The sequence below is a fragment of the Hippocampus bargibanti genome, linkage group LG19 (genome assembly GCF_051943395.1).
Source record: "Hippocampus bargibanti isolate YZ-2025 linkage group LG19, ASM5194339v1, whole genome shotgun sequence".
NCBI classification, from domain to species: Eukaryota; Metazoa; Chordata; class Actinopteri; order Syngnathiformes; family Syngnathidae; genus Hippocampus; species Hippocampus bargibanti.
In genome coordinates, this window is record NC_142752.1 from 1,196,131 (window position 1) to 1,218,147 (window position 22,017).

Sequence of the window (22,017 nt, forward strand, 5' to 3'; positions counted from 1 at the left end):
AACATAGAAATATTTCTATGGGTGTGAAGCCTGGAGACGAGAACGCTCTACCTCGGTTGTTCCATCCGGCAACAACTTTCCCCGGAGGACGAAGGTCCCGTTTCGCCATTGCTCTTTGGAGTTCGGCTTGATTTGCCTTCATGAATGTAAGTTGCCCCCACTTGCCCCACCCTGACTGTTAAAGTACACATTGCCCATCGTTCAGCCAGCTGTTTGGTTAGAGCTAGCGCTTCACTAAGCTAACGCTACTCATTAGCTAGCATAAATGTTCGAAAGGCTTTCGTGACTGTTTAGGAACATTTCATTACGAAAAAAAGTGGACCGCAAGGTGGTCCAGATGAGCTCAAAAAGTCCAGCGATCGAACCAGTTGTGATTTCAACTCGAACCCGTAACTTGAAACCGAGACGTCATCCGTTCACCACTTTTATGCGACAATCGTAAAATGTTTGTATTAGCCTCTCTGTCTACTTAACATTGTCGCCCTCAAAATGTTCTATTAGTAGAAGTTCTTTTTTTGTTTATACCAACATCGGCTATTGTGTGTATGATGAACAAGTTGACGAGAACGTTAGGTAACCTAAATAAACTGCAAGAAAAAGCGACGTTAAAACATCTCTCCGGAGTCGAGTAATGATACAGTGATACCTTAGCTTACGAACTTAATTGGTTCCCAGAAAGTGTGTGTAAGGCGAAAAGTTCGTCTGCCGAACATGTATTTCCCATAAGAAACTATTAAAAATCAGAATAATCTGTTCCCAAGTCCCATAAAACACAATATAGCGATACCTCGGCTTATGTTCTTAATTGATTCTGAAAAAGTGTGTGTAAGGCGAAAAGTTCGTCTGCCAAAAAATTATTTCCCATAAGAAACCATTAAAAATGAGAATAATCCGTTCCCAGGTCCCCATAAAACATAATACAGTGATACCTCGGCTTACAAACTTAATTGGTTCCCAGAAAGTGTGTGTAAAGCCAAAAGTTCGTCTGCCAAAATTTATTTCCCATAATAAACCATTAAAAATGAGAATAATGCGTTCCCAGGTCCCCATAAAACACAATTTTCTACTAAATTAGCCTTAAAACTACAGAAAATACACTTTATCTTATGTATAATAAATGTGCTATTGGATTGTCATTCAAGAAATAAACTGTACTGTATAATAAAGTTGCTTTATTTACCTTTGTGATGATCGTTGATGTAGTTGCCTCTTGATGATATCCGAGTGAAGTTGGCGTGCTTTTTCGGCGATAATACCCTCACACAATGTCCCCTGCTAGCTGCTTTTCGTTAATCCAAATCAACAGAAGTTTTTCTACCTCTTCTATTGCCTGAGACCGTTGCTTAGACAACACAGAAACACCCTTAGCCACACGTAGCAATAGTTGACTGTCTTGTTTTTTGGTAGACAGCTAATACCAAACGAGTTGGTAGCTAATGGCTAGCGAATGGATGCCTCGTAGCTGGCGAATGGATGGCTGGTGCCTAGCGAGTGGATGGCCGTTAGCTGGCGAGGAGATAGCTAATAGCTGTCTGTTCGCTGGCTATTGGCTGTCTGTTCACTAGCCACAATTGCAAAATGCAAAAGCTCAACTTGAACAGGTCACAGTAGGCTTAGGGATCATGAAAACACCGCATTAATGTTGGCTTACTTCTTAGTTTTCATTTGATTAAATTAATTTCCAAATTAATGATGACAGTCGCTTTATCAATACAACTCAATAACGCAACCGACATCTAATGACCTGCTTTTTTTTTTTTTTTTTTTTTTTTTTTTGTGAAGCGATCAGAGTGTCCACTGTGTTGCGGTCAAGAAGAAAAGACTGGGACAGAAAGTTCATCAAGTGTGCCCTCTGTAAGTATTTCTAAAATGTTTATTTATCCTCCTACGGCCATAACTTCGCCTAATCTTTGTATTTTTAATACGCTGACAATATTTACCAAAATGGCCACCTGGGGGCAGTGTTCATATTCAAAATCAGAATCCTTTTAATAATAATAATAATAATAATAATAATAATAATAATAATAATAATAATAATCAGAATCAGAATCATCTTTATTGCCAAGTATGTAGAACACACAAGGAATTTGTTTCCGGTAGAACACGCTGCACTAGTATCGTCGTCAAAAAAAAACCTGCTAAGTGGCACTATACACTTCCATTTGGGCTACTGTTGAAATAATAATAATAATAATAATAATAATAATAATAATAAATTTGGCTACATAGGCTCTTATTTCTATGTTATGTGTTATTATTATTATTATTATTATTATTATTATTATTATTATTATTATTATTATTATTATTATACTACTACTACTAATAATAATAATCACCATAATAATAATGCGAATTTGGCTACAAAGGCTCTTATTTCTGTTATTTGTTATTATTATATAATAATAATAATAATAATAATGCATTTCTAAGCGCCTTTCAAAACTCTCAAGGTCACTTTACAGTCACAGGATAAGTTTTTCTCTGGGTGAGCAGCGGCAGCCACACGCGCCAGTGTTCACTCAACCCGGAAGTAACTTGTATTATCTTGTATTCATTTGCTGTTCCTTGATTGAGAACGTTCAGTACTCCACTTTGTTGCCATGTCGTCCGTCTGAAGGAAATGAGTCTGCTGTTTGCGGACATTTCTCAAATTCCTCCCCTTGTGTCATTACTGCTCAAGCAAATAACGGAGAAGGGGCGGGGGGGTCAAAAGACAGAATTCCATCACTGAATCAACAGATTGTTTGTGTCTTCGGAAGCTCAATGCGAATTGCGGAAAGTTAGGAATTTCACAAGTAGACCATACCTCCTATCTCCGTCTGTGTAAGCGCTCAGTCGTACAGGAGTGGTCCATCGATGAAAAGGTTTCTTCAGCCGTCATCTGTACTTCTTTGAAGGTGTCGGATGTTTCGCTTCTCATCCAAGAGGCTTCGTCAGCGAACGAAAATTTTGCTGGTATCTCTGGCCCTATATATTTATCCCTACTCTCCAGAGGTGACGGTGCCAGACCTCTGCTATGATAGGTCCCCGATCTAAGGTTCGGTGGAACAGAGGACTATTTTCTGAGGCTAGCTAGCAATGTTTTTCCCTCCTACTCGGAGGCAGCATTTCCCTTTTTTCCATGTTAGCACTTTGTTCCAGCTTCAGCTGTTGTTAAAACGCTGTCTAGCTGGCTAACTAGCTAGCTATATATTGGCTATCTATTTGCTGTCTATTAGCTATCTAGCTGTCTATTTGGCTAGCAACCTAGCTGGCTAACTAACTAGCTATCTATTTGCTGTCTATTAGCTATCTGGCTATCCAGCTATCTATCTATTAGCTAGCTAGCTAACTTTCTATCTGTTTGAGTTATTCCAGGTTGTGTGAACGCTGGCGCGTGTGGCTGCCGCTGCTCACCCACAGAAAAACTTATCCGGTGACTGTAAAGTGACCTTGAGAGTTTTAAAAGGTGCTGATAAATGAAATGTATTATTATTATAATGGTCTCCCATAAACTGAATAATGTATGATTGTAATTAGAAATAAATAGCTTTTTAATGTATGTTCTTGTGCTGGGCCAAGAGCGCATCGGACTTTAAAATGGCCGTAGGAAAGACCCCGCCGGGCTTGTTAGCGTCTTAGCGCCTCCCCCCCCCCCTTATTTTTTTTTAACACAATAGGTTCCTTTCCCCTCCCGCTCGTTTCCCCTGCCAAGCTGGGAAGAGTAAATATTTATCGCCTCCCACAACAATGAGCATCTCAAAGGCTTCCAAAGAGACTTTCGACCACATCAGCTTGCAAATCCGTCGCGGGCGGAAATAACGAACAGGACAGGTACCCTCCTCTTGAACAGAAACGGCCATTAAATCTTGCATTTAAAGGACAACCGACGTCTCCGGACAGGTTGTGTCCATAATTTGTAAAATGGCTTCAGATGACTTCTCCTGAGCGTATTTTACAAAGATTCCACCGCATATAGCTATATTTTACCTTTTAAGACTCGCGCTGAATATTCCGGAAGTCTTGCTTTTGAGTTGGTGACGAGTCCTCACGTGACGTCACTGAAGGAACGCCCCTGACCGGAAAAAAAGGACATATTGTAGCAGCAGTCCTTCCATCACGTTAATGCATTTTGCTGTACTTGTTTGGTCTGAAAACTTCGTGTTGCACCAAAAAGAGCCAGAAGAGGGCGACAAAGCTCCGTGTAAGGAATTAATCAGCCTGACCGTGCAGGCGGGGCCGACAGCGCCCCCCCCGTTGGTCGCCAACCAGATCATGACAGGTTGTCCTTTCAACACCACAAATTACGATTAAAACATAATCATATGCACAATATTGTGTTGCCTCATCTTGTACCTTAGCTCTGCTGACTGCCATTTTGTTTTCTATTCTAAATTGGAACATCACCAACCTCTAAATTTGCAGTTCTCGCTGTGCAGGTTCCAAGACGCAACTCATGATGTCATTCCGTTAGGCCTTCGCAACGAATTAGCATCTTATTTTCACTGACTGCCGATTTATGCCAGACCATAATTGACCCCGTTCCCCGCCCGCCCCCGAGGCCAGTTGACGATTTGAAACCCATAATAGAATGTGACATCCGAACATTTTCTGACAGCAGGATGTGATCTCACAGCAAAAATGGTCCGTCCAGCGTCGTCGTCCCCCCCCCCCCCCCCCCCTCTCAAGAGGCCTGCAGGGAAATTTAACAAGCGGATGTGATTTTTTCTGCTTTTAGCGCCGTTTTGCTATCAGAGGAACTCATTTTTCCGGCATATTGTCGTTATGGGTTCATGAATCATTAGTTTTCAAATTTGAAGTCAAAAATAATGACTGTTATTATGGTTGACGTGGGACAATTTGACATTTTAATTCGGACTTTTATAAGCATCCTGCAACTTGACGTGCTTGATTTGCTTTGGCGGGCCGAATAAAATGATGTGGCGGGCCAGATTTGGCCCCCGGGCCTTGACTTGGACACCTGTGATGTCAGGGATTATCCACCTCGCTGAATAGAAAGAGAGCTAGCTACCTCACTCGCTAGCGAGGTTGATCGCCAGCTAGCTTCATGGCACTTGACATGCTTGATTTATAATAATAATAATAACAACAATAATAATAATAATGCATTTGATTTCTAAGCGCCTTTCAAAACTCTCAAGGTTACGTTACAGTCACTGGATACGTTTTTCTGTGGGTAAGCAGCGGCAGCTACACGCGACAGCGTTCACTCAACCTGAAAGTAACTCAGATGGAAAGCTAGCTCGCTAGGTAATAGATAGCTAATAGCGAGCTAGATAGATGGAATGATAGATAGAGATAGATAGCTAGCCAGCTAGATAGCAATAGAGAGCTGGCTAGCTAGATAGCTAGCCAGCCAGCTAGATAACAAATAGAGAGCTTATGTTTATATAATGTTTATGTTTATATAATTATGTCTGTGTAAGCTCTCAGTCGTACAGGAGTGGTCCATCGATGAAAAGGTTTCTTCAGCCGTCATCTGTACTTTTTTGAAGGTGTCGGACGTTTCGTTTCTTATCCAAGATGCTTCGTCAGCGAACTGGAACTGTATAATTATATTATTGTTAATGATATATTTACTTTGGCGGGCCGAATAAAATGATGTGACGTGCCTGATTTGGCCCCCGGGCCTTGACTTGGACACCTGTGATGTACTGTAACACAACCTTCCATTTCCCCACCCGCACCAATTTATCCAAACAGGGCGTTGTGTTTGTTTCCGAATACATGAAAAATAATATTGAGCAAAGTTGAAGCTAGCATGTTAGCTTAGCTCTCCGAATGCGTCCCAAGTTCTCGTGCGGCCCCCTTTGCAACATGTTCTATAAGAATTATTATTATTTTAACTCTTTCCAACACCCCAAATGATTTTGGGAATGTCACGCCTGGCAGTGAGGGGGTTAAAAGCAAAACGGCGTTGGTCCTATCAGTGAGTTGCGCTCCAGGCAGTCCCGCCTCCCGCCTCCCGCCTTCCTCCCCCCCCCCTGCCAGTCTTCCTCACTCTTCTCCGCCCTTCGCTGCTCTGACATGCTTCTGTCTTTCCCGGCTTTCCTTGTTTATTCAATCCGTGGATATTAGCGCTTGCACGGAAAGATTTTGGCGGTGCGGCGGGGGGAGCTGCGGGGGTCTCCAATTAGGAGTCGCCTTGGGACGAACTGGTTGCACACGCTAGGTAGGTTGCCTTTCATTTTTCGGGTCCCGTGGGGATGTCTTGAGGCGCTGCCATGTTCCCAAAAGGGAGTAAAAGAAGCTATTTTCAGAAAACAGCAAAACCCCTTCACTAAATCGCCATGGTGGGGTGAAGTTTCATTTGGATCGTTCGTACAACAGACTTCTTAGGCAACATAGGCTTCCTTATGCTGATGAGGTGATACCAGGGCAAATGGGACAATCTGCTTTGATGCTTTCGTTTGATTCATTTTTACTTTTTGAGTCATAATAATAATTAACACATTTCATTTGTAAGCACCTTTCAAAACTCTCAAGGTCCATTTACATTCGCAGGATAGGTTTTTCTGTGGGTGAGCAGTGGCAGCCACACGCGCCAGCGTTCACTCAACCCGGAAGTAACTCAAATAGATAGAAAGCTAGCTAGCTAGCTAGCTGATAGATAGCTAATAGAGAGATAGCTCTAACTCTCCAGCAAATCTATGCTTGTCTGTGACTGTAAAGTGTCCTTGAGAGTTTTGAAGGGCGCTTAAAATATGTATTATTTTTAATAGATGGTTAGATGAATAGTAATAATAATAATAGTAATAGTAATAAAAATAATAAGAAATACAAAAATAGAAATAATAATACAAAAAAAAAAAAAATAATAATAATAATAATAAAATAAAAAATATATAATAATAAACATAATAAAAATAATAAAATAATAATAATAACACTGATAATAATCATAATAATAACAATAATAATAATAATAACAATAATAATAATAACAATAATAATAATACAATAATAATAATAATAATTTAGTAAATAAAGCAAACATTTGATTTGAAAAAAACATGTTTTTTTCTTATTATTTTTATTTTTTTGAAGAAGTCGGCCACCCGGGCGGAGACGTTTTGTAAGTTGTACGCCCGAAGTAAAAGTTGCACGCCACGGGTCCTCCGGGCATACGTTATTTCAGACTCTTTAAGTTTAAAGCCTGAAATGTGGCGAAAGCTTGCAAGATTCAAGATGGGGAGGGGGGCGAATACTTTAGCAAGGCACTGTTATATCCTGTGTTTGTGTGTGTCTTAGTGGCAAGACAGCAATTTGAGTAGTTGTGGCAGAAACATTTTTTGCCAGGGTGTGTTTGTTTGTTTGTTTGTTTGCCTCTTCTGATGGGACAAGCCAAAAGTTGCGACAACAACCGTGCCGTTGGCCAGATTTGTAACAGCTCAGCTTGTTAAAAACAAAAAAAAGACCCTCGCGGGGTCAAATATACCCCTTGAAACATGCCAACGAGTAGTACGTCAAGCTGTCGCTAACTAGCGGGAGGGTGCACCGGTGGGTGGGTGTTGATGTGACCCCCGAGTGGATTCGCCCTCTCCTGACTGAAGCCTCGTAATTACAGCACATTAGCCTCAATGAAAGGGATGCCGGGTGCCTCGAGGCGTCTCAATCGCTCACGCCCTCCTCGGCAACCCCCCCCCCCCCCTTTTTTTTTTTTCATGAGACGCGTCATCTGTTGCGTCATTCCTAATCACTCACTGATGGGAATGGGACCAAATGTCTTGCGTCAAAGGGCGAAAAGGAACAAATCTTAGCCTCATTTCCCGGGCAAAGGCATTGAAAAAAATTCAAGGGCAGGATAAAACTGCACAAATATTTGTATACAGTCAAATCTGGGTTTTCCACCATAATCTGTTCCAGAAACCTGCAATATTTCCCATTATAATCAATGTAATCAATATCTGCTTTTTTTATCGTAATGGATCAATAAAAACACGCCTGCTCACAATAGGACGCTACACGAGGATAATGCATTGTCCCAATGACCTTATCTAGAACCGCTTCATGTCACAAAGTGGGTACAGGAAGTGCTGAAGAATGAATGATTCTCTGTGTCTTTGTGTTGTCATATTTGTTATTTTTTTTTTTTTTAACTTTCCAGCAGCTCCTGTGTTTTGTATTATGTTTTTCTACTTCTTTCTTTCCTTTCCTCTTCCTTCCATAACTTTGCTGGTGTGAATTTCTCCACTGTGAGACGAATAAAGGTACATCCAACAGGAAGTGCCATATAAGGAAGCGTAGGGGAGTCAAGTGGTGCGTTCAGGTGCGCTCAGTTTGGTCGAGAACCCATTTTTGGGTGTTCACCGAGGCATAAAATCAAAAACCGAATTGGACGAGAACCAGGATGTTCCAAAATGGAGTTTTGACGGTACCATTATTTATTTTTCTTTCAATTTCACCCCAGAAGAGCGACAAGCTAGCAACCGGGCTAATCCGAAGTGGACGATGGCCCTAAGCGACGCGGTGGTGGATGACCATCTGCCCCCCGGGGGTGAAGGCCATCCTCAAGGCGGCGGCGGGAACGCGCCTTCAACCGACACCAGTTTCCCGGAGTCTCACGCGGCTGCTCCGAACGCCGATGACCTTTCACCCGAGGCGCCTGAAGAAAGCGTCTCGCTTCGGAATTCGGCACGTCGACAGCTGCAAAAGAGGCGGCGCGTCCAGAGAACAAACAGAGCGAGCCAAAATGGCGGCGTCGTCAAACAGAACGGAAGCCTCGGGACGCTCCCTCGCCCGCCCGCCGTCGCCGAAACGCAAGGCGAACGTCACGTTTCGTCCGATGCATCGCCGCCGCCGGCCATTTGCTGCCAGCAGTGTCACTTCCTGTCCTTTCGCTGCCCGTGCGGTCAGCAGGAGTGTCACCCCCTTCAGATTCCGGGCACGGGTTTGCTAGCTCCCGCTAGGAACCCTCCGACCTGCTCTTGTTGTCCACCCGCCTGCACTTACACCCACCAGCTGCCTCATATTACGCACCCCGTTTGCCAGGGTTGTCGACATCATCACCAACCCTGGCAGGAGCACCTCCAGAGTTCGACGCATCCGACTGGCATCAGGTATGTGGAGAAATCATTATTTTTTATTCCAAATAAAAAAAAATAGTTAACTCATTAACTGCCAGACGATGTGCAAAAATGTGTCCACTCCAGTGCCAGGGTTTTTGTCATTTTCACTCAAATTGCAGGACCCACAGAATATTGAGTTTTAGGACGACATAAATATTCAATTCAGGGTTAAAAACCTTAGTCTCTCTTCTTTCATCAGAAAAAAAAAACAGTTAATTCCTAAGTTATATGGGTCTGGAGTTATCTGAGCTTGAAATGGGGGCGGCTGTACAAAATAGGATACATACATATTGGTTTATATAATAATAATAATACATTTCATTATAAGCGCCTTTCAAATTTCTCACGGTCATTTTACAGTCACATGATAAGTTTTTCTGTGGGTGAGCAGCGGCAGCCACATGCGCCAGCGTTCACTCAACCCGGAAGTAACTCAAATAGATAGAAACTTAGCTAGCTAGCCAATAGTGAGCCAGATAGATAGGTAGCTATCTAGCTATATGGCTAATAGATAGATGGCTGGCCAGGGAAGCTAGATAGCAAATAGATAGCTAACGAGATAGCTAGCTAGATAGCTGAATACACTTTAACAACAGCTGAAGCTGTAACAAAGCGCTCACATGGACAAAAGGCAAATGCTGCCCCGTCGTGGAAGGGAAAAACATTGTCGGAGGTCTGACCAGCGCTTTATCGGCACTGTTTTTGTGGGATATTTTGAAAATGTTGTTCGGATTCGAATAAAATAATGTGGCGGTCCAGATTTAGCCCCCCGGGCCTCGACTTTAACACCAGTGGTTTTAAACTGTCTCGGGGTCTTTCGCAACCAAGCATTTGCCTGTCAAAGCGTCGTGTGAGTATGAAAGCCATTTTTTGGCAAACCTTCCCGCATTTCCGAGTGATCCAGATTTAGCGAGAAGGGAGTTGACTTTTCCCTCTCAAACCGCATCCCGTCGTCACGGCATCTGGAACTGGGATCATTTAATGGCCTGCGTAATTATTTGCATCATCCTACACAGTATGTTCATTTAACTCCAAAATGGCCGTGATGATGTCGATAAGGAAAACCTCTATTTCATGATATTTCATGCAGGAAGGCGAACTCACACACTGCGCCATCCTCTCACACATGCTTGACAAGCCCCCCCCTGCATTTTTTCTTCTTTGCTCTGTTAGCATAGCGTTGAGTGAGTAGCCAGTGGTCTGCGTTTACCTTATTAATTAGCCCGGTGATCCAGAAAGACTTTCACAGGTAAATAGAAAAACAGTAAATGTCACACGGACAAAAGAAAAAAAAGACAGTTACAAGCGTCAACATCGACTAGTTTTTCCTTTTTTTAAAATTTATTGTTTTTCTCTGCGAAGCTAATGTCATGTCACCGTGGGTAAATTCCAAAACAGTAACATCATGACTCCTGAAAATAAATACAGGTAACATTTGATCGAGTTCCGTTCCGACCAAACGGTTGTAAGTTGAAATGGTCGTAAGTCGAAATCCATTCAAAATGTTGAATAGCGACTCGGAGGCTAAAGGGGACAGTGTGAGTGAGGGTATTATCGGCGAGAAAGCACGGCAACTTCACTCCGATATCATCATGAGGCAACATGGCAGTTTGTCATCCATTAACTACCATCACAAAGGTAAATAAAACGACTTTATTATACGGTACAGTTTATTTCTTTCATTACAATACAATAGCACATTTATTATACCCAAAATAAGGTATATTTTGTGTAGTTTTAAGGCTTATTCCGTAGACAACTATGTTTTATGGGGACCTGCGAATGGATTATTCTCATTTTAATGGCTTCTTATGGGAAATAAATGTTTGGAAGACTAACTTTTCGCCTTTCACACACTTTCTGGGAACCAATTAAGTTCGTATCACTGTGCAATGTTTCTGTCAAGCTGCATGTGGTGGAGAAAGTGTTAAATTACAGTTGTTGGGTTTTTGAAGGCAATATTAAAATTTTGCTGTCAGAACCAATCATTTTTTATGGTTTTCCCATCGAACACCGCGTCCCCGCGCCGTTGCTCATATTGGGAGCCAAAGGTCTGGCGGCGTCGTAAATTCAGCCTTCTGGCCTCCTCCAAAAGGCCTTGCAAAATAAAATCTCTTTGGGATTGGCCGGCGCTCTGACATGAAAATGTAAACCTTATTTATCTGTCTCATTTTCTTTTTTTTTTTTTTTTCCAGCCCCGCCTGGTCCTTTCGATTCCCCAAAAGGTAAGTATTGCCAAAACCGAGTCTTACCCCCCATCCCCCGTTCCTCCCTCTCCCCCATTCCTCCCCCATTCCATCCATCACTGCTGTCATACCTCAGCAGTGAGTCACGAGTGATCTTGTAGGAGTTGCGTCTGTCTGTACCTGACCCGAGTCAACCGGCAGACTGCCGATCATCATTTCTCCGTTGCATGCTAGCGCTAATTCAGTGGATTTATGCCACTGGTGTCAAAGTCAAGGCGCCGGGAGCCAGATCTGGCCCGCCACATCATTTTATTCGGCCCGCGAAAGCTAATCAAGCTTGTGAAATTCCATCATTCCTGCTAAAGTCGACAGGATTCGTAAATTCGCCCTCTTTGAACGGCTTCTTATGTCTCATAAATATGCGTTTTGTTTTTCCCGATGTTTTGCATCTGCCGTGTTGGCATTCTTTTTCAGGCCTGGCCCGCATTTCACATTTGCGCGGGTCAGCTCATTTTGTTTGCGTTAACCAATGAGGCTAAATTAGCTATCTAGCTGGCTGTTAGCTGGCTAGCTGGCTGGCTGTTGGCAATCTTACTGTCTATTAGCTATTTATTAGCTAGCTAGCTAGCCTTCTATCTATTTGAATTACTTCTGGGTTGAGTGAACGCTGGCGCGGGTGGCTGCCGCTGCTCACCCACAGAAAAACTTATCCTGCGATTGTAAAGATACCTTGAGAGTTTTGAAATGCGCTTATGAAATGTATTATTATTATTATTATTATAATAAAGTCCCAACCAAAATTTCAAATCATCATGAAAACCGCAATAAATGTCATTATTTTTGACTTCAAATTTGAAAACTAGTTATGACTGACACTCTTGTGGTATGCGTTCGTGTTTTTTTGTCAAAAAATGTTTGACATTCTCCTTCTTACGTTTTCAGCTACTCTGAGCTAATAGCCGATTGGCCGGTGGTGGTCCTCGGTGTGTGCACGGTGCTGATTGTCGTGTGCGCCCTGGTGGGCGTTCTTGTTCCCGACCTTCCCGATTTCTCTGACCCTCTTTTGGTGAGTCATTTTAGTCTTAAGATGTTTCAGGCAATAGTAGTAGTAGTGGCAGTAGTAGTAGTATAATAAAAGTTAGTTGTAGTAGTCCAATAAAAGTTAGTAGTGGTAATAATATAATTAAAAGGTAGTCGTAGTATAATAAAAGGCAGTAGTAGTATAATAAAAGGTAGTAGTTGTAGTAATAATATATTAAAAGGTAGTAGTGTAGTAGTAGTATAATAAAAGGTGGTAGTAGTAGTAGTAGTATAATAGAAGTTAGTAGTATAAAAGTTAGACGTTGTTGTAGTCTTAGTAAAATAAAAGGTAGTAGTTGTAGTAGTAGTATAATAAAAGATAGTAGTTGTAGTAGTTTAATAAAAGTTAGTAGTAGTATAATAAAAGTTAGTAGTGGTAGTATAAAAGTTAGTAGCAGTGGTAATATGATAAAAGTTAATGGTAGTAGTAGTACTAGTAGTAGTATAAAGATTAGTAGTAGTAGTATAATCAAAGTTTTTCTTCATTTTTTTCAAAGGGTTTTGAGCCTCGAGGAACGGCCATCGGTCAACGCTTGGTCACCTGGAACAACATGGTGAAGAACACGGGCTACAAAGCCACGCTTGCCAACTACCCTTTCAAATATGCTGACGAGCAAGCTAAAAAGTAAGCGATCTCTCGCATCACTCACACTGTCCCCTGCTAGCTGTTTTTCATTAATCCAAATCAACAGAAGTTTTTCGACTTCTTCTATTCCCTGACACCGTTGCTTGGACTACTCCGAAACACGCCTAGCCACACGTAGCAATGGTCGACTTAGCATACTGGTACTGGGACGCTAAGTCACACAAACGCACACCTCGTTCTTTTTTTTTTTTCGATGATCTCCTTCTTCTTATCGACCGTAATTTTCTTTAATGTCTTTTTAGGCTTAACACTAGCCAATGGTGGGGTATTTTTCGGTCCCACAATTGCAAAAATACTCCACTCGATAACAAACCACATCTGCACTCAAAGTAAGGTGGTGACGAAAACTAGTCCGCCAGCCACCGTGGCACCGTGTGGTTTGGTTTGTCCACCGAAAAATAGTTTGTATGCCAAGATTATATTCTTGCAAATTTAATGTTTGTAAGGCAAAAAGTACGTTAGCTGAAGCATTGGTTCGTAAGCCGAGGGATCACTGTATTCCGTGGGTCCTGCAATTTGAATGAAAATGACAAAAACTGCACTGGAGTGGACACATTTTTCACATTTACCGTCTGCCAGTCAATGAGTTCATAACGCCATTGTCTCATCCTATTGATTTTCTGTTTCCTTCAAGTCACCAGGAACCCAAGTGGCCCGAAGATCACTTTGATCGAGAAAAACGGCACGCCGAGTGGGACTTCAGCAAAGAGTTCTTCTGCGACGTGCCAGGTAGATATCTTATACAATGATACCTCGGTTTACAAACGCTTTAGCTAGCGATTTTTGCGTCAGTTCATTTCTTTGATTACAATACAATAACACATTTAGTATATGTGAAATAAGGTATATTTTGTGTAGTTTTAAGGCTTATTTAGTATAAAATTATGTTTCATGGGACCTGGGAACGGATTATTCTCATTTTAAGGGTGTCCTATGGGAAATTAATGTTTGGAAGACACACTTTTCGCCTTACACACACTTTCTCAGAACCAATTAAGTTCGTAAGCCGAGGTATCACTGTATATTTTTTATCTATGTATTTAGAAACGAAATGTATTATTATTATTATTATTATTATTATTATTGTGATAAAATGGTTTCATTTTGCCTGGCAGGCTCCAGCTATTCCCGGCTGGTTTTCTCATCTGCTGAGGGGAAGAATCTGTGGAGTGTTCAGGCCATCAAATCCATGTGCGACGTGGACAACGCGCGGGTACGAAGCAGTCGGCGTCACCGGATGCTTTGACGGCCATGTTGTCATTGTTGTTTTTCAATGTCGGTCCACCTTCAGGTGCGCTCACACCGCGACTACTGGAGCCTTTGCCAGCGCACCAACGACGCCTCGTGCTGCCCCAGCTGGACGCTGGGCAACTACATCGCGGCGCTGGCCAACAGGTAATACTACTAATAATAATAATAATTCATTTCGTTTTCAAAACTCTCTTAATTTTTTTAATTATAATACCATAGCACATATATTATACATAAAATAAGGTATATTTTGTGTAGTTTTAAGGCTTAGAAAATTAGAAAGTAGAAAATCATGGGGACCTGGGAACGGATTATTCTCATTTTAATGCTTTCCTATGGGAAAATATTTTTTGCGATACACACTTTTCGCCTTACACACTCTGTCTGGGAACCAATTAAGTTCGTAAGCCAAGATATCACTGTTTTGACATTTCAGATTTTTTTTTTATTAATATAGAAAATTGTCATTTTCTAAATTTCAGGTCATCGTGCCAAAGCATCAGCGAGCGCGACGTGGCGCACACGCTAAAGGTTTTGCGCTCGTGCGCCAAGTTTTACCACAACGGCACGCTGGCACCCGATTGCTGGGACATGGCGCTGAAGCGCAAGGATCAACTCAAATGCGCCAACGTGCCTCGCAAGTGCACCAAGTACAACGCCGTCTACCAAATGATGCACTTCCTGTTGGACAAGGACTTCCTGTCCGCCAAGAACCCCGAATCGGCGCCGCCCGTGCTTACACACAGCATGCTTTTCTCGCCCACGGAAAAAGGGGCGTCCATGATGAATATTTACCTGGATAATTTTGAGAAGTGGAACTCGTCGGACGGCGTGACGGAAGTGACCGGGATCGAGTTTGGCATTAAACACGAGCTCTTCCAGGACTACCTTCTGACGGACACGGTCTACCCGGCCATCGCCATCGCCATCGTCCTACTGGTCATGTGCGCGTATACGCGCTCGCTTTTCATCACGCTCATGACCATCATCGCCATCGTCAGCTCGCTCATCGTGTCGTATTTCCTCTACCGCCTGGTCTTCAACTTTGAGTTTTTCCCTTTCATGAACCTGACGGCGCTCATCATCCTGGTGGGCATCGGCGCCGACGACGCCTTTGTACTTTGCGACGTGTGGAACTACACCAAATCGGACCGGCCCGGCGCTCGGCTGGCGGAAACGGTCGACGTCACCTTACGTCACGCCGCCTTGTCCATGTTCGTCACCAGCTTCACCACCGCCGCCGCCTTCTACGCCAACTACGTTAGCAACATCACCGCCATCCGCTGCTTCGGCATCTACGCCGGAACGGCCATTTTGGTCAACTACGTCCTCATGGTGACGTGGTTGCCGGCGGTGGTGGTCTTGCACGAGCGCTACCTGCCCGGCGCCCTCCCCTGCCCCGAACTCCGGCGCCAAGGGGGCGACGACGACGGCTTCCGGGCGATGGCGGCGGGCCTCTGCCGGTCCGCCCGCAAGGGCCTTCTAGCCATCTCCGAAGCTTCTAGAATCTTCTTTGAGAAGGTTCTACCCTGCGTCGTCATCAAGCTACGCTACCTCTGGCTCCTGTGGTTCCTCGGGTTGACTGTGGGCGGGGCCTACGTGGTTTTCGTGGACCCTAAGATGAAGCTCCCCTCGCTGGAGCTGGCCGAGTTTCAGGTCTTCCGTTCCTCGCACCCTTTCGAGCGCTACGACGCAGAGTACAAGAAGCTCTTTATGTTCGAGAGGGCGCATCACGGCGAGGACCTCCACATGCCCATCACCATCGTCTGGGGGGTCACGCCCGTGGATAACGGAGACCCCCTTAACCCCAAAAACAAGGGAAAGTTGATGCTGGACGCCAGCTTCAACGTCGCTAGTCCGGCCTCTCAGCTGTGGATCCTGAATTTCTGCCAGAGGCTTCGAAACCAGACTTTTGTCTTTCAATCGGACGAGCAGGACTTTACCAGCTGCTTCATCGAGACCTTCAAGCAGGTAAGACCCTCCAGTATGATGAACGCAATCGTCTGGATCAGATCCGAAAGACAAGAACATGACAGCCCGTCACCCCGTTTGGGCATCGCTTAAATCAGGTGCATCGATGACAACGTTTCTTTAGCCGTCATTTGTACTTTGCCTTGGTGGTGTGAGGTTTGAGATCAATACCTCATAGGCTTAGTTATGCTGATGAGGTGATACCATAATCAGTCGGCTTAACACTAGCCTGTGGTGGGGTCGATAACAAGCCACGTCTGCACTCAAAGGGCGCGGTTGTGGAAAACTAGTCCGCCAGCCACAGTGGCGCTGTGTGGTTTGGTTCTTCCGCCGAAAACTAGTTCGTCTGCCGAGATTATATTCTCGCGAATTTAATGTTCATTAGCTAAAGCGTTCTGGGCATCACTGTATGTATATATATATTCTTTTTTCCAGTGGATGGAGAACCAAGACTGCGAGGAGGCATCCGTCTACCCCTGCTGCAGTCAATCCACCTTCCCTTACAAACAGGAAGTCTTTGAGTTATGCATCAAGAGGGCCATCATGGAGCTCGATCGTAGTACCAACTACCACCTGGATAGCAAGACACCAGGGCCTCGATTTGACATCAACGACACCATCAAAGCCATGGTTTTGGAGTTTAAGAGCACCTTCCTTTTCACGCTAGCCTACGAGAAGATGCACCAGTTTTATTGCGAGGTCAGTTCATTTTATGATCTATGCTAGCTGCTGTATCGTCAATTTACGGCCGTATGGCGATGACACGTTTCCTCTTCCGCATGAAAAGAAGGTATGAAAATGAAACAAACAAAGACAGTTGCGAACTAAGGAATAAAATAACCCTCGGTTACATTTCCAGAGAGTAAAAAATACGACACAAGGCTACAAAAGTGGGTTGAGGCCTACGCGGCATCCACAGTGCATTTTGATTGGCTGTGTCACCCATGCTTTGAAATCTGATTGGCCGTTTTACCAAAGCGCCCGCCTCTCCCAATCGTTTAGTTTTGGTAGCTGGTTTCAAATAGCATGCGAGAGTGTTAGCAAAGAATTAGCTTCTCAAACGTCTCTCTGAAGTTGTTGCTAGCGTCGACACTGAAATAGAACGTGGGTGTGAACGTATTGTTTTGTCAGCAAAATAGCGACGAAACGCTGCTCGTTTTCCGGTTCAAAAGTGTGCTAGGTGAATTATTAGCAAGCTAGCTGGGTTAGGCACGGATTGCTACTTTATTTGTTTTCGATTAGCTAGACAGCTGGCTAGCTGTTGGCAATATGGCTATCTAGCTATCTATTAGCTCGCTATCTAGCTTTCTATCTATTTGAGTTACTTCCGGGTTGACTGAACGCTGGCGCGTGTGGCTGCCACTGCTCACCCACAGAAAAACTGATCCTGTGACTGTAAAGTGACCTTGAGAGTTTTGAAAGGTGCTTAGAAATGAAATATATTATTGTTATTATATCAATTAGCTATTTTTTAGCTATCCATTAGCTAGCCGGCTAGCTATTAGCTGTCTAGCTGTAATCTGTCTGGCTGGCTAGCTGTTAGCAATATGGCTATCTATTAGCTATTTATTAGGTATCCATTAGCTAGCTGGCTAGCTATTAGGTGTCTAGCTGTCTAGCTGTCTGGCTGGCTATTTGGTTATCTATTCGCTATTTATTTGCTATCCATTAGCTAGCTATCTTACTATCTATTTGAGTTACTTCGGGATTGAGTGAACGCTGGCTCATGTGGCTGCCGCTGCTCACCCATAGAAAAACTATCCTGTGCCTGTAAAGTGACCTTGAGAGTTTTGAAAGGCGCTTCGAAATGAAATGTATTATTTTTTTATTATTATTAATAGTACATGGGTGTCCAAGTCAAGGCCCGGGGGCCAAATCTGGCCCGCCACATCATTTTATTCGGTCGGCGATTATTATCATTATTGACGAAACCAAAGCAGCAACTTGTCAATTTTGAAGCCTTCTGTGGTTGTCTTGTTGGTTCTCCAGGTGGACGCCTGGATCACGGAGGAGCTCCGCCACGCCCCGCTCGGCCTGAGCCACGGTTGGCTCGTCAGCAACCTGGAATTCTTCGATCTCCAGGACAGTCTTTCCGACGGCACCCTGGTCGCCATGGCGCTGTCGGTAGCCGTGGCCTTCAGCGTGATGCTGCTCACCACCCGGAACATCGTCATCAGCCTGTACGCCATCTTCTCCATCGCCGGGACCATTTTCGTCACCGTGGGCTCGCTGGTGCTTCTGGGTTGGGAACTGAACGTCTTGGAGTCGGTCACCATTTCCGTGGCGGTCGGGCTGTCGGTGGATTTTGCCGTTCACTACGGCGTGGCGTACCGGCTGGCCCCCGAGCCGGACCGTGAGGGAAAAGTCATTTTCTCCCTGGGCCGCATGGGTTCCGCCATCGCCATGGCCGCCTTGACCACCTTTGTGGCGGGCGCTATGATGATGCCCTCCACGGTGTTGGCCTACACCCAGCTGGGCACTTTCATGATGTTGATCATGTGCATCAGCTGGGCCTTCGCTACCTTCTTTTTTCAGTGCATGTGCCGCTGTTTGGGACCTCAGGGGACCTGCGGTCAGATCCCGCTACCCAAAAAGCTCCCGTGTCGGGCTTTCTCTCCGGACCAGAACTCCGCTTTGGGGAAATACCAGCTGGACGGTGGGGACGGGGAGGCGGAACATTACGAATTAGAGCCGCTAGCTTCTGGTCCGAAAGCCGAAGACAAGACTCAAGAGGATCAGCGTCCCAACGGCGTCAGCGCTCACCTCCAATATTCGCACGCTCGGTCCAATCACCAAACGGAGGCCAGCAAACGCAGCCCTAAAAACCGCCTGGTCGATGTTCCCAACGCAGCGATGCGGTGCCGCTATTCCCAAAACACGGATTGCTCGTGCGGGGAACCACCTCCGCATCTAGCGGGAAAGCGTCCCAGCAAACCGGAGCCACGCGGGAATCTCTGCAAGCACCGCGTCCCTTGCCCACCTCCTCACTCTCACCGATGCGGCCCGGGAAGGGTCGTCTACCCGAGACAACCGCCCGCCCCCTGCTGTCATTTACACCAGCAATCCATCCACTCCGGCCCTATCCGCCACATGGCCCAAAACGGAGGCTCGTTTCAGGTCAACGAGCCCGTTTGTGGGCCAGAAGCGCCGAGCCCGATTCCAACTCCGCAGTCGTCCGTGGCCACGGCGGAGGATATTTGGCGTAAAATTCCCAGCCGGCGGGAAAACCCGCCATGTGCCAAAAACTGCAATCAGAACTCGAAACCAGAGCGAAGTTGCGCCCCGCCAAAGAAACTTTACTGTTTGAACAGGGCCTTGAAGGTCAAGTGCAACTCGGCTTCCGAGTTCAACGTCCCAAAAAGTGAAACTAATGTGCCTCCCGTCGTCGTAAACGGCAGTCGCTCCACTGAGAGTTTATGTTAGGACAATAATAATAATAATAATAATAATAATAAATCCACAACATCAAACCGATACTAGTCATCTTGTGATGCTAAGTGCCTCGGTGTCACGCTCAACCACCCAATAATTTCTATTGGATTCGATTGGGTGTACAGTGATACCTCGGTTTACGAACGCTTTAGCTCCCGAACTTTTCGCCTTATCAACGTTAAATTCGCGAGAATATAATCTTGGCATCCGAACTACTACTAAACACACGGAGCGCCACAATGGCTGGAATGAAACAAAAAACAAAAGTGAAATGAGAAAATGGATAGAAAACACATTGAAATCTGGACTCGTTTCAACTTTATTGATAGTTCAAAGGCAGAGTGTGGACTGCAAGGTTAAAATATCCCATCAATCAGGCTCCACAAATAACCCGCACAAGCCATCTGTACAATTTGAAGAGAACATACAAACAGACACTTTATGCAAAAAGCTATCCATTCCGTCAAGCCATCAACGACCATCACAAAGGTAAATAAAACCACTTTATTATAGAGTACAGTTTATTTCTTTACTTACAATACCATAGCACATTTATTATATATAAAATAAGGTATATTGTGTGTAGTTTTAAGGCTTATTTAGTTGAAAATTATGTTTGGATCATTCTCATTTTAATGGTTTCTTATGGTAAATGAATGTTTGGAATACACACTTTTCACCTTACACACACTTTCTGGGAACCAATTAAGTTCGTAAGCTAAGGTATCACTGTACCTGTATTAGTCTCGCAGTGGAGAAATTTACATTTCACCGCAGCAAAGTGATGAAAGGAAAGAAAGTAGAAAAAACAAAATACAGGAGCTGCTGGAAAGGCAGCCACTCTCGCGGGCGCCATCTTGAAGTAAAAAAACAAAACCAAAAACTAAATAACAAATATGAAAACACAAAGACACAGATTCCTTCATTCTTCAGCACTTGCTGTACCCTCTTCGTGACATGAAGCAGTTCCTATGGCTGAACTTTGTTTCCTCTTAAAACAGTCACATCACTTATTATATATTTTTAATGATGTGCCAATATACCGCAGCCATTTGCACAGGCAGAACGCACATATTTGCTACGGAATGTGATCACATGACCCGTGATGTCACATTAAAAAAGTAAAGAAACACACACAATGCTTTTTTATTATTATTATTTTTGTTGAAATTTATGTCCCCAGTGGATGATGGTCTATCCAATTAAAATTTATCCCTTCATCGCCGTTGTCCCGTTTATCAAACCGACCACAAAATGTGTCACGGTTCCATTGTGCGATTGTATATGTGAGGATATACTCAAAAAACTATTAATGTATACAGGCAACATCTGACTTACGAACGGCTCGACTTACGACCACCCGTACTTACGACCATGACCCGCAGACCCTATTTTCAAAATTTTAATTCTATAATAATAATCAATTTCATTTACAAGCGCCTTTCCAAACTCTCACGGACACTTTACAGTCACAGGATCAGTTTTTCTGTTAGCTAGATAGCCAGCCAGCTAGATTGTGAATTGCTAGCTAGATTCCATAATTCAACGCCTGGCATCGCAACGCGCTAGCTACGACAGCGCGTACGACAATTTTGGCCAACCAGCCAGCATCTCACTCTCGCACAGCAATCGACCGTGTGATGGCACCAGAGGGGGGGGGGGGGGGGTTGCGAGTCATTCAACTTCATATTATTTTCAGGTTAAGTGAACGCTGGCGAGTGTGGCTGCCACTGCTCACCCGCAGAAAAAATATCCTGTGACTGTAAAGTGTCCTTGAGAGTTTTGAAAGGCGCTTATAAATGAAATGTATTATTATTATTATTATTTAGACTAATAGTCTCTATTCAACATTTTGGATTTATTTCGACTTACAACCATTTTGACTTACGACCGTTTGGTCGGAACAGAACTCTGATTTTATCTGTATATATTTTGATATATTCAAGATTCGATTTTTATCACAGCTGATTGCGAGATGATGAAGTCATTCTGGTCGAGCAAATCGGTTCTGTTGATTGGCCGTTTGAAGTCAGCAAAAATGATGTCAGTGGAATCGTATATTTGTCGGCATATTTATTTTTACAGTGGGAACCTGAGAGCTGACTGGGTTGTCTGTGATCATTGGAGTCTTTGAGTTCTCTGTGTTGATGCTCGTTCTTGTGATGTGGTACTTCAAGCGGAACTTTGAATTAAAAGGCCGCTTTGATGTTTGATTCAACATCCTTACACTTTTGGTGTAAGGCAAGGGTGTCGAAGTCATTTTTTTGTTGTTTTTTTTTTACGGTTTCCTCTCGGGTGGGTCGGTGTGAATTTTGGGGAAGTTTCATGTTTCATGTTCTTCTCAGTCTGCTTGGAAGGTTTCCTCACCCGTTCGGCG

At 44.0% G+C, this 22,017-nt stretch overlaps 1 protein-coding gene across 3 annotated transcripts; it reads left to right on the forward strand.

Annotated features, from left to right (window-relative positions):
• Positions 1-6: 6 nt before the first annotated feature.
• On the forward strand, positions 7-20,858 carry disp1 (dispatched RND transporter family member 1). Of its 3 annotated transcripts, none has more exons than XM_089022787.1 (12): positions 7-146; positions 1,783-1,854; positions 8,417-9,065; positions 11,270-11,299; positions 12,203-12,326; positions 12,838-12,965; positions 13,621-13,715; positions 14,102-14,199; positions 14,278-14,381; positions 14,720-16,208; positions 16,644-16,907; positions 18,198-20,858. In XM_089022787.1, exons 3-12 carry the CDS (start codon positions 8,458-8,460, stop codon positions 19,629-19,631), a joined length of 4,374 nt encoding a protein of 1,457 aa, XP_088878913.1. In that variant the 5' UTR covers positions 7-146; positions 1,783-1,854; positions 8,417-8,457; the 3' UTR covers positions 19,632-20,858. The 3 variants fall into 3 exon arrangements, with proteins under 3 accessions (XP_088878913.1, XP_088878915.1, XP_088878914.1); XM_089022789.1 differs by having other exon boundaries at positions 8,420-9,065; XM_089022788.1 differs by lacking the exons at positions 7-146; positions 1,783-1,854 and adding an exon at positions 6,014-6,178.
• Positions 20,859-22,017: the final 1,159 nt, after the last annotated feature.